Consider the following 12,308-nt stretch of genomic DNA (forward strand, 5'->3'; position numbering starts at 1 on the left):
TTATTTTTTTATTGATGTACATCAATTATCTGTTCTTTTTAACAATGCCACAACGGTAGAGGTCCTTCTGATTGATATCTTCCTCCACTAACACCTGGTCTTTCTGCCCCAGGAAACGTCAGGCGGTTGTTTCCAACAAACAAGCCCTTAAGGAATACTTATTCTAAATGTAAAACAATCACTCACTAGTCGTCATCATAAGGCAGAGATAAACGCTGAACCCTTTTAGTTCAACACAAGTAGGCTACTGGCTACATTTAAGAAATAGAAGCAGTACACCATATGAGCATGTATCTGAGATACCACTGTGTGAAACTTCATCAGCAATCCCCTTGGATTTGTTGAATTGTTGAGATAGCAGGTCCAAGGTCAAGGCTAAAAATAGCTCCGAACGGTGTGGAGCCGCGCCCAGGGGCCACTTTGTACGTCCTTATCATGACGCTTTGAGAGAAGTGGATTCTTGAAGACGTGTGAAAATGGAGGCTGCGATGCTGGGATCATGTCAGTAGGACAGAGAAGAGTGAAAGCCCTTATCCCGGAACACGTTCCACTACACACGTTCCTCTACACACGTTCCTTTACACACTTTTCACAACACACCTTCCACTACACAACTTCCTAGAGACAACATAGCGCGGTTGCTCTCTCTGTTAAAGATGAACTACCGACCCTATTATCATATTTACTGGATCACTCACCACTTATAATCCATGCTTCAGGAGATGTTTGATAACTGAATGAAGGACTTTATCGCAAACATACGTGATATACGTCTACTGACGGGGTTGGGCTACGGCGGGACAGCCCCCTGGTCACAGCACCAGCCAGTCCTCCGCCCCCTCCTCCACCACCTGGCCCGTGGAGGCCTGGATCTGGGCCCGCTGGAAGCACTGCTTCTTGCAGTCCAACAGCTGCTCCAGGTCTCTCCACATCTTCACCTGCTTCATGTTGGCGCCGTGGCTCTCCCTGACCGCCTTCTGCTTCTCGCGCAGCTTCTGAGTAACGGAGCGAGAGGGGAGGGGATTGAAGGAGGCTGTGAGTGGAATGTGTTTATAGGGATTCGGGTCGTCACCATCCTCCCATTTTAGTCACGGCTATGTCTACCATTTCCATTTTTGGAATATGGTTTTCCTACATCATCTCATTTTTGATTACTTAACTTCGCCTCGATGTGGCTCCCCTCACATTGATTAATTGGTTAATAACAGCTTTATTCAACTGCAGATTGATGAGCGCTCGGAGCACTTCCATTAATGACTTCATCGTCCGTCTAATGGGCGGTGATGTCATCCATTGTGCTGACGATGAAGAGAGCCACAGAGAGCCCCACCTCACAAAGAAACCGCACCTCCACAAAGAAACCCCACCTCCACAGAGAGCCCCCCACCTCCACAGTGAGACCCCCACCTCCACAGAGAGCCCAACCTCCACAGAGAGACCCCCAACCTGCTCACCTTTCCCAGAGCGTCCTGCTCTGCAATGCTCTTCATGTAAACCTCTCTGCAGGGAATACAGACACAGGTCAGTGATCTTATCATCATATACTTCTGTTTCATGGGCGGCCAACAGAGCGACAAGGAACCCCAGAAGGGATGAGAGAGAGAGAGAGGAATCAGTGATCAGAGGAGCAGACTAAGCACACTAAGCTAACAGGCCGGTGAGCCCCGAGTCAGTCTCTCTCTCTCTCTCTCTCTCTCTTGAGGCTCGGTGCACCGCGTTGCCGCGGGCGACAGAAACGTCCCATCATGATGACGCTGTAATACGAGTGTCCCAGGGGAATGGGGGTGGGTGGGGGGGGGGTGTAGAGGCGGTGCTGTGGGAGAGGTGGGAAGGGGGGGGAGAAGGGGGGGGAAGAAGCGTCCGGACCCTGCCGCCTCACCTGACGGCCTTCTTCCTCTCCTGAGGGTCGGACGACACGTAGGCTCTGGTCTCCTCCAGGGCCCGCTGCAGCTGCACCTCAGCCACCTGGGGGGTGGGGGGGTCAGCAGGACAGTCAGGAGATATGGGGGGTGGGGTGGGGGGACAGTGTGATCAGCAGGACAGTTGGGAGATCTGGGGGGGGGGGGAATCAGCAGGATAGTCAGGAGATCTGGGGGGGCAACAATAGACACTGGGTGCAGATATACAGGGGGCAGGCTCACTGGTTCTTCAAAGCTCATATTGGTTCACATATGCCGCTTTTCCACCGACAGTACCAGCTCAACTCGCCACGACTTAGTGCGGCACGACTTGGTTTGGTTCCAGGCACGTCGCGTTTCCATCTAAAAAAGTACCTATTCAACGTGGGCGGGTCGTCATTAGGTTTTAATCCCGGGGGACAGGATTCCCAGGAAATCTGATCGAGACTATTTTCTGATTCCCGGGAAAGGTTATGATGGGAAATAGAATAAAATAAAAAACGCAATGACTGCGCGTCTATTGTCATATGGATGGTAACGTTGATGGAGGCGAAGGTACCAGGTACCAGGTACTTTTTTTGGCAATGGAAACGCAAAAAAAGGCAGGCCAAGTCGAGGAGAGTTGAGCTGGCCTGGTTGGGGCCAGTAAAATGATTGTGTGGTTGATGAGGGAGGCGCTGTCTGGTGTGGACGCTCCTTGCCTGCTTCATGCAGTGGAGCTCGTGGTATCGGTTTTCCTCCTGCGCCGTCTCCTCTCTCAGCGCCTTCACCTCCTGCATCGTTTCAAACACACACCAGGGACAGGGGTCAACGGGGGAGGCACGTTGTGGGATCTGGGGGGGGATGCATCAAATAAAACAATAGTCTTTGTTGGGCCGCTTCATTATTTATTGACTTGCACCTGTTCCAACTTGGACCGGTTGCTCTCCAGCCCAGCAGCACAGCTGTCATACTGGCCCTTCTTCTCCTCATACTCCTGGGTCAAGGCCTTATGATGGGCAACACACACACACACACACACACACACACACACACACACACACACACACACACACACACACACACACACACACACACACACACACACACACACACACACACACACACACACACACCATGTACCATTACTCACATGTACCATTAATAAAATGACATACAATATAACAATATTAGCAATTAAACAATAACATAATAACAATTCTGAAAAGCTTGACTCGTGGCTAGCTAAGAAGCTGGTCTTTTGAGGTGTTTTCTTCATTAGTGGGGCCTTAGCCAGGCTCAATGGCGCACCGTTCTGGGACCACATGCAAAAAATTGTAATCCTCTACTCTGACCAACAATACGGGGGGGAACTTTCCCTCTGGACTCATTAGAGGGAGATGAAAACGGCATGAAAGCGGATCTTATTTGAATAGGTTGTCGCTACAACAAGGACAACCCCATTTAGTCAGGAATAGATAGGTCATCCTTACAAATGACTATAAGCTTAGCCTTTCTGTTAAAATTGGGATATAGCAAAAATAATAATAATTAATAATAATATCATAATGGTTTTTGAATCTGAACTAGACCATGTGACTATAAAAGGGGTGTGCTCCCACTGGTCAGCAGTTCTCTGGCCAAACAGTGCACACCCTCAATCCGCTCTTACACATTGTGCACATAAAATGTCACTCCGCAACATTTCTGCAGCACACATTAACATAAAACACTGTTCGATTCATATTCTAAAGAATATGAATCGCGGGCATGTACTAGTTATATATATATATATACACACACATATACTATAAATAATGCTGTGTGTGTGATGATCACAGGAACCAGGTGAGATGCCCACTGTGTCTGTCTGTCTGTCTGTATCACCTGACACTCTTGTCTCAGAGGCCTGAGCTCCTTGATGATAGGGGCCAGAGCAGTCTTCTTCTCCGCTATCATGGAGTTCAGTTTCTTCACCTAGAGTGAGAGAGAAAGAGAGCGAGAGAGACAGAGAGACAGAGACAGAGAGTGGTACGGACTGCAGGATTGGGAGCAGCGATGATGAATCTGCATACAATCTGAATCTTCTATCTCTGGTTCTTGTCAGATGGCGGCATTAGGAGAAACACTGAACCGGTGGAAGGTCGCTCTTCACCTGAATGCTAGAGCCAAAGTGTCGTGTTTCTCATTCAAAATCATGTGTGCAACCTGCCGGCATCAAGAACAACTAAAGAATAAAAAACACTTTAAAAAAATGTAAAAACACACTGCTCCAACCAGTTGAAGGCAGTTGTTGGCACCATTTGAACAGGCTGATGAATATGGCTACTGTTGGCAAGCCAGATATACTAAGATAGCTAAGTAGCTATTATGATAATGCATAGAGTCTGAGCAATCACTATCTTAACGGATTAGCCTTTGTTGCTCTGTTGGTCATTCAATGCTCAGAGCAGCTGAACACAGGGAAGATCCAACCCTATATTCAAGATATCTTCAACCCTTCTCTTGTGTTCAGGGGAATAGGCCCAGTGTCAACAGGTAAATATATAATACTCTAGCATTATCATCGTTTAGTTGGGAGTACTGGCCTCTGCAAACCTGCCCTTCCAACTAATGTTAGTTGCATGTTACTTTTTCCCAATAGCTCCCATCTCAGACATTTCAACATATTACTGCTTAATAGCTCCCATCTGAGACATGTCGTTAGCATGTTAACAGTTACCATCTCAGACATGTTGTTAGCATGTTAACAGTTACCATCTCAGACATGTCGTCTAGCGTGCGGCCCTTCACGTCGTCCAGCTCGCTCTTGGCAGCTGAGACACGCTCCAGCTCCTCCTGGGTATCGCTGAACCCAGAGATGCCCTTCTGCTCCTCCATGGATTGCTATACACACACACACACACACACACACACACACACACACACACACACACACACACACACACACACACACACACACACACACACACACACACACACACACACACACACACACACACGGAGTTATATAAATGGTCCATTTATATAATGAGATATTATATTATTATATTATTATATATTATATTATATATAATTATATTATATAATATCTCAACAAACAAGTCATGTAACTATTTTCCAAATAGTTTTGTTTGCCCTATTTTTCAAACAAATTCAAAAACGAAATGGTAAACAAGTTGGATTGGTGGTTTAAGGTGTGTTGTATTTCTGTTGTATTGCTATTGCTAATCCCATGTTTAAACGATTGTAAAATAACTTTGTAATGGATGGATGTAGCACACGGCTAGTTCAACAGCGAGCTGGAGCTCTTGAAGCCCTGCCAGAACCGAGCGGTGTTAAGACAGCAGCATTGTGTCAGACAGACAGACAGGCTGAGCAGTCAGGAGACAGAAACATATTTAAAGAATCGGTTGAATCCCTCGCTATACGCGGAACAAAAGCTGTCAGACTAGCAGCTGAACGTAGCAGCTAGATGGCCCTGCCAAGGGTGCCACAATGTATGCTAGCTGACACAACAGGGGAAACAAAGGACAGAGCAGAGGTTAATGGACTACAGCGGCTCCCCTGCATGTCAAATAAACACAAATAAAAAACCAAAGGGAGGAGTGAGACGGCATGTGTGTACGTGTGTGATGAGGAGAGACAGTGGAGGACGGCCCGCTGGCTCCAGGTCAGACGTTGAAAGCACTCAGGGAGGCGTGGCAGCAGAGAGCTGTAAAGCCCTTCCTAAGAAGCTGTTGTACATCCAATTGACTTAATGTACTCATGTATTAAAACAGAGATTGTGTGTGTCACCATCCATGAGGAGACTACAGAGAGAAGGGGGAGCAGGCAGGGGGAGTAGGGGGAGTTTTTGGTGGACATTCTTGAATATTTTGATTGCAGGGTTGGGATAGGTGGCCATCTTGTCAAACAAACAAACATTTTGCCCCAGCATCTGCGGGTTCCTAACTAGTAACCTGGTCTGTTTTAGTGCACCTCATGCCTACTCTGTCATCACCCCACCTGAGGCCATCGTGTTATCATGGTAGGTAGGCCTACCTATCGTATGTATCATGTTAAGTACTGACGGTAGACCTAGTCTTATGTACTGACGGTAGGCCTACCAGCTGCTGCAGGACGTCCTGGTTCCTCTGGCGGAGGACCTCCTCGGTGCGCTCTAGCACGCCGTTCTCCGCCTTCAGCTCGGCCAGCTCCGCCCTCCTCTTCTTGTGCGTGCTGCCCTTACCGCGCAGCTTGGCCACCAGCCGCTTGAGCTGGAACACAGGAAGGGATGTCACAACAGAACCGTCGAGGGGGAAATGAGGATGAGGTTTTCTTGTGATTCACGATAATGTGGCTGGGCCCTTTTCCAACGACATGCCTGTGACACTGAGGGAGGAAGGGTGGGTGATGGGTGAGGAGAGAGTCGAGTCACTGTTCTGCCTGTAGGGGGTACATGAAAACGGTCCGATGCAGCAGTCACCCCTGCAGGCCCCAGAGAGCATGTCCAGCTGGCTCTATTACATGACCTCCTGGACTCTCTCTCTCCCTCTCTCCCCCTCTCTCTCCCTCTCTCTCTCTCTCTCTCGCTCCCCCCCCCCCCCCCTCCCTCTCTGTCTGGCTGTCTGACTGCGGCCAGCAGTGCCTCCTCCACACTGAAGCGTCTATAAATGTATTTCACATGGGAAAGGAGGGCTGTGCTGGAAGCATGCTGTGGTCTCCCTGGGACATGGGATGCGTGTATTTTGATAGATCAAGGGCAGACAAGGTGGTGAGAGAGGAATTAGCGCAGCTCAACAACGCAGCGTGGCGTTCCCGCATCACCCACAGACTGTCCTGGGACCTGCTGCTGAAGTGGCTGCGGGCTCCTCCATGACACAAATACACACACTCAAACAAATCGATGGCACGGACACAAGGACAGGCTATAAATAAACATGCATTGAGGGTTTCAGGTAAATAGTTTGGTTTTGTTCAGGGATGAAAGGAGCATCTGTGGTCTCACATCATACACACGGTTTAAAGTCAACCCAGACTGAATATAGCCCCAGGGCGGATTGGCCGGTTCCCTGAGAGAGCATAGGAGTAAGCGGCCAACCAGAGACCAGCAGATGGGAGTGTGGCCGCTCAGAAAGGCCTGGGGGGGCGGAGATGTGATGACACCTCCTGGGGAATGGAAAATACCTCTGATAAGGTGATCACTTCCACTGTGGCCCTGTGGCCCGGCTATAGGAAACACTGATAACTGTGTGCGTGCGTGTGCGTTTAAAGATTATACATTCCAGTTAAGATTGTACCTCCATTGTACCTTTTTTTAGGTTTTAAAGCACCCCTATATATGCATGCACGCACGCACACACACACACACACACACACACACACACACACACACACACACACACACACACACACACACACACACACACACACACACACACACACACACACACACACACACACACACACTATTTATAGTGTGGAGGAGAACAATGTGATCTTTATGTATCTGGGAGGGTACAGTGGGTCTATACAGCAGGGAGCATGCCCTCTCTTTATCACTGGGACTCATGGAGCAGACCACCAAGTGCAGGCTGACACAGAGCAGCTCAAAGTTCTTGGCACAGCAGGCTGCTTAAGAGCTTTCATTTATGTTTCCTTAAAGGTTGTCTCCTGGCGGAGGGGTAGGGGGAGGGGGCTTGTCACGGGATAAGTTACATACACCGGAAGGCTCATGGGAAAACAAAACACACGTTCTTTGTTTAAACTGCTCGCCTCACACGAGAAGACTGATAGCACGAGAGTGGGGATGAGGGATGGGTGTGGGGACGATTCACAGAGTCGTCTAGCTCAGTGACTGTCCCTGGGTTCTGTCTGCCTGGGTCTATTTAAAGCCTTCATGGGATTCAGGGGGGGAGGATAAAAAAACAGGAAAAAGGTTACATTAGACAGTCGGCTGATCTCGTGTTTATAGAGGAACAGAATTAGCCACTGGCGTTTTTTGGTTCTTCCAACGTAGAAGAAACTTTGAAACGATGCAAACAAACGACAAATTCAGCAAACAAACAGAATTGATGGAAGGTTCATCTGCATCACAAACTATGGGTTAGGACCCTGGGGTTAGGGGGTGAGGAGGGTTAGGGGGTAACCCTAACGCTCACCGATGTTGAGTGGATTCTAAAGGGTTCATTCATCATTGGTTTGTGTCTCTGCTGTACCTCGTCCCCCCGGATCACCTCCTCTCCGTCCCCTCCGCGCGCCTGGCTGCTCCTCTGGGTCAGCTCCCTCTCGGCCAATGCCAGCTCCTCCCTGGCCCGCTGCAGCTCCTCCGCCCTCGCCTCCTTCTTACGGCCGATGATGGAGGCCTGCGTGGAGCAGACCAGGCGATGGAGCACGTGGTTAGCCATTTGTAACTCAGTTAGATATACATGCGTAAATAAATATCTATCTATCCATCTATCTAAATACTGGAGTGAACATTGTTAGCAACATCACGGTGGTGGAGGACACACCTGCTGCCTGAACAGAGTGAGTTTATCGTCCAAGGGGTCGCTCCTCATCATCCTCTTCTCCGTCAGCTGGTTGATCTGAGCACTGACCTCCTTGATCTGTTGGCACATTAGAGGAGCACTCAAGAGAGCAAGAGAGCCCAGAGGTTGAACTCAACCTCGGTGGTTGCTGCTGTCGTTATTGCGGTCATGTCTACTCATCACCTTGTCCTCCATCTCCTGCAGCTCGGCCGGCCCCAGCGACGGCTCCGACGCCACCTTTTGCAGGAAGTGCAGCGAGCGGCGAGTGCTCTCCAGCTCCTTGGGCAGCTTCTCCATCACGATGTACGTGTTGATCTTGATCTCCTCCTCCAGCCTCCTCATCAGGCCTGGAGGGCCGGTGAACAAAGACAAAGACCTCAGCTCCACGGAAGCGTCTGCCCCGCGTCAGATCCTCCGTCGTCATCATCGTCACGGAGGGAGCTCTGAGCCAGTCGGCCGGCTGAACTTAGAGACTGCAGAGGTGGAATTCTAGGTGCCAAAACACTAGCGCCAATGCACCTCTCACTTGTCAATGATGACATCATTCTTTGTACAATGATTGTTTTATGCACGAGTCAACGTTTTGTGTTTTCCTGATGGACCATATGACGGAGTTAAGGTGACATAAAGCAGCTCTTTCAGTGGAGCCCCGTGATAATATAATGTATTATTGTTCTGTTCACCCAATGACCATTAGGGTTCAACAGAATGGACATGAAAACATGACCTCAAAACCTAAAGCCTGCCACCAACTAACTGTCCAACCACAAGACAAAAAGTAGAACTATTTGTCTCTTTCTATTAAAAGACGCAAGTAGAAATAGAAAATCAAGTCACCCTGTTTGTATTCAGTTTTGTATCTTTACAGATATAAGCCAGCTGATGAGAAACTGGGGTGGACTGGAGGGAGGGTGTGTGTGTGTGTGTGTGTGTGTGTGTGTGTGTGTGTGTGTGTGTGTGTGTGTGTGTGTGTGTGTGTGTGTGTGTGTGTGTGTGTGTGTGTGTGTGTGTGTGTGTGTGTGTCTCTGTTATAGACCATGTGTATAATACATCCTTAGCATGTGTTTGTCGAATAAACCGTGTGATACAGCCGAGAGCTCTTCCACCGTCCTTCAACACCAACATCCATCTGTGGTTGGTTTCCATGACAATGCTACAACTCACTCTCTGGGTCTGCGTCCACAGAGGCCTGACGGAGGTCCTTCAGCTTCTGCATGCTGACCTGCAGACGCTGCTCTGCCCGGAACAGCTGAGAACAACACACAACACGTTACAGAGCACAACACACAACACGTTACAGAGCACAACACACAACACGTTACAGTAGGGATCCTCTGTGGGCCCCCTCCAGTGGGACCCGTCCAGTGGGACCCCTCCTGCGGGACCCCTCAGAGACCATCAGTGTGATGGCGGACATTGTGTTATTGTGGAGGTTAGAATAAAGTCAGTTACTTGGTTTTTCTGTTCTTGCTTCTGATGGGCGAGGGCCTCTTCTCTCTCCTTCTCCACTCGCAGCTGTCTAGCCAGATCCAACATGCGCTGGTGGTTGGGCACTGTGTCCACCTAGGGGCCACATTATGTTATTGCACAAACACACGTGGATCTGAAGGCCCTAAAATGTTCCAGTTATGCATTTATTTGAACACCACAATGGCCTGGTCCAAAGCGGGATTGCTCAATCCTAGTAGATAACTGTATGATTGAAGTGCAATAGCATGCGGTTCACATTATCAATATGTATGCTACAGAGAATCCTGGCCATTTTAAGAGAATATATATATTATACATCTATATTTGAGTAGAATAATGTTTATTTTGGGACTTACTCTCTTCCTCAGCCTTTCTACACGTTTGATGAGTTGATCCTTTTCCTCCTCCATCACCCCGATGTCCTGCAAATGATCACATGAGAAGGTAAAATCGTCATAATGAGAAAGTTATCCCAAGAAGTAGTGACTCATACATCATGAGGACTTTGAGTATCTTCGGCAGAATGAGCTATAAGATACATGTGTCTCTCTGCTGACCTTTCTGATCTCTGCGGTGGAGAAGCCGGAGGTCTTCAGCTGCTCACACTCCCTGTGGTAGGTCTTGAAGGTCTCCACCAGCTCCTCATACTGAACACAGAGGACTCTTCAATCTACACAGCTTCTGACATTGAGGTGGTTAGGATGAACCTCTCCTGGTTAGTGATACTCAAACTGTGGGTCGGGGGTCAATTGGGTCACATCAAGGGGGTCACGTCAAGGGGGTCACATCAAAGGGGTCACATCAAGGGAGTCGTGGGACGGCCACAATCCCTTTTTGTATGTATGTATGTATGTATGTATGTATGTATGTATGTATGTATGTATGTATGTATGTATTTATATATGCACTGTATCTAAATACATATATATATATATATATATATATATAGAATGTGTGTGACTGAAGAATGACATTTTTCTGCACACAGTATTGGGGGGTCCCATACCTCTGTAGGTGGGTCATGGCATGAAGAGCGGAGTAGCTACACAGCGGGGAGTCTTACCTGGTGAAAGGTGTCACTGATGACATCATCCTGCAGGAACTCGGCAGGCACCTCCAGCTTCACGAGGTAGCGGGCGAGGTAGGCCCGTTTCCTCAGCTCCGGGAGCCTCTGCAGCAGCCACTGGAGCAGAGGGTGGATGACAGGCTTACTACCCGTCACCAGACCGCGTCTGAAGCTACTCCTGAACGACACAAGAGAGAACATCATCAATCGCTTGAACCAGTGGAAGCAGCATGATGCAGGCCCAGTGAAACAAGGTGAAGCCGTCATAACGTAAGTACTGACACGTCTGCCTGGGGCCCCAACGGCTTGTACTTCAGCATCCCCAGCATAGAAAACATCCTCTTGGCGGTCTGCTCCGGCTGCTCCTCTCGGATATCGATGGCTTGCTGGAAGCCAATCAAATCAGATATATCACAGAAGTAACACACTTATTCTCTGATGCATTAGTCTTTATCTCTTTACCTTTGGGTCAATATCGGCCAGAACATCATTTAAATTCTGCAGTAGTTGCATTGGCTCAAGTGAGTCAAACATGATCAGATTAAAGTTCTTCTTGAAGGGATCTTTGTTGAGTTGTTCAACTACGAATTTGAGTTGTTGGCTCATTTTTTATCAGTATATAATATATATCAGTCAGTAAGGTTCAAAGCGAGACGTCTTCGGGTTACCAGACGGTTAAACACATTTGATTATTGCGCTAAATATCAACTTATCCGATATTCATCCAAATACTCGATATATTAACCCTAACGTATACATTTAAATGTAAAGTAAGTAAACAACTACGTTCGTGCGACAGTATGAAACTCCGACTTGGATACCAGGCGACAGCGTCAGATCTGGTTGCTAACCGGAAGTTGTATCACAGCGCCTGTTCACGACCGTCCCTTTGCGCAATGCTGCGCAAACATGCGTTAATCATCTGTGTCAGCTGAGAGAAGACTAAATCGAAATGTTATAATTAGGAATCTTATTATCATTATTAGGAAACAAATACGTTGAGACGTAGACAAAATCAATTAAAACACCTACATATTTTCTTTCTAATGCATTAGTTATTGTCGCAACGTAGGCTAAATTTCGCAAGAACAACATTTAAAAAAAAATACAAAAATTTTAAATTTAGTTTACCGCGTTTTATTCGTCGTTGTATTAAATCTGTTATCATATGTTGAAATATATGCGTCCACTGTCTTTACCTTTCTGGTACCACACCAGACACCATGTGGGCCGTTAGATGGCGGACTTTTCCCAGGACAGCAAAGTTAGGAAAACCTTTGCTTTATCTGTGATATAAGGAAACAACATGTCATATATATTATAGATATTCTGAAGGGTATGGGACGTGTGGAGACATAAAGCGACCTTTCCAACCATCCTGGT

At 47.8% G+C, this 12,308-nt stretch overlaps 1 protein-coding gene across 1 annotated transcript; it reads right to left on the reverse strand.

The window, feature by feature from the left end:
* Window positions 1–222: 222 nt before the first annotated feature.
* ift81 (intraflagellar transport 81 homolog) lies at window positions 223–11,531 on the reverse strand (the record flags this gene model as incomplete). Its single annotated transcript, XM_084467740.1, has 18 exons — window positions 223–995; window positions 1,455–1,500; window positions 1,880–1,965; window positions 2,600–2,671; window positions 2,800–2,886; window positions 3,765–3,854; window positions 4,635–4,763; window positions 5,987–6,136; window positions 8,078–8,224; window positions 8,372–8,467; window positions 8,573–8,736; window positions 9,554–9,638; window positions 9,842–9,952; window positions 10,216–10,281; window positions 10,417–10,506; window positions 10,923–11,103; window positions 11,208–11,311; window positions 11,388–11,531. 18 exons carry the CDS (start codon window positions 11,529–11,531, stop codon window positions 813–815), a joined length of 2,031 nt encoding a protein of 676 aa, XP_084323866.1. The 3' UTR covers window positions 223–812.
* Between the last annotated feature and the right edge of the window lie 777 nt (window positions 11,532–12,308).

Source organism: Micromesistius poutassou (assembly GCF_964030765.1).
Source record: "Micromesistius poutassou genome assembly, chromosome: 5".
NCBI lineage: Eukaryota > Metazoa > Chordata > Actinopteri > Gadiformes > Gadidae > Micromesistius > Micromesistius poutassou.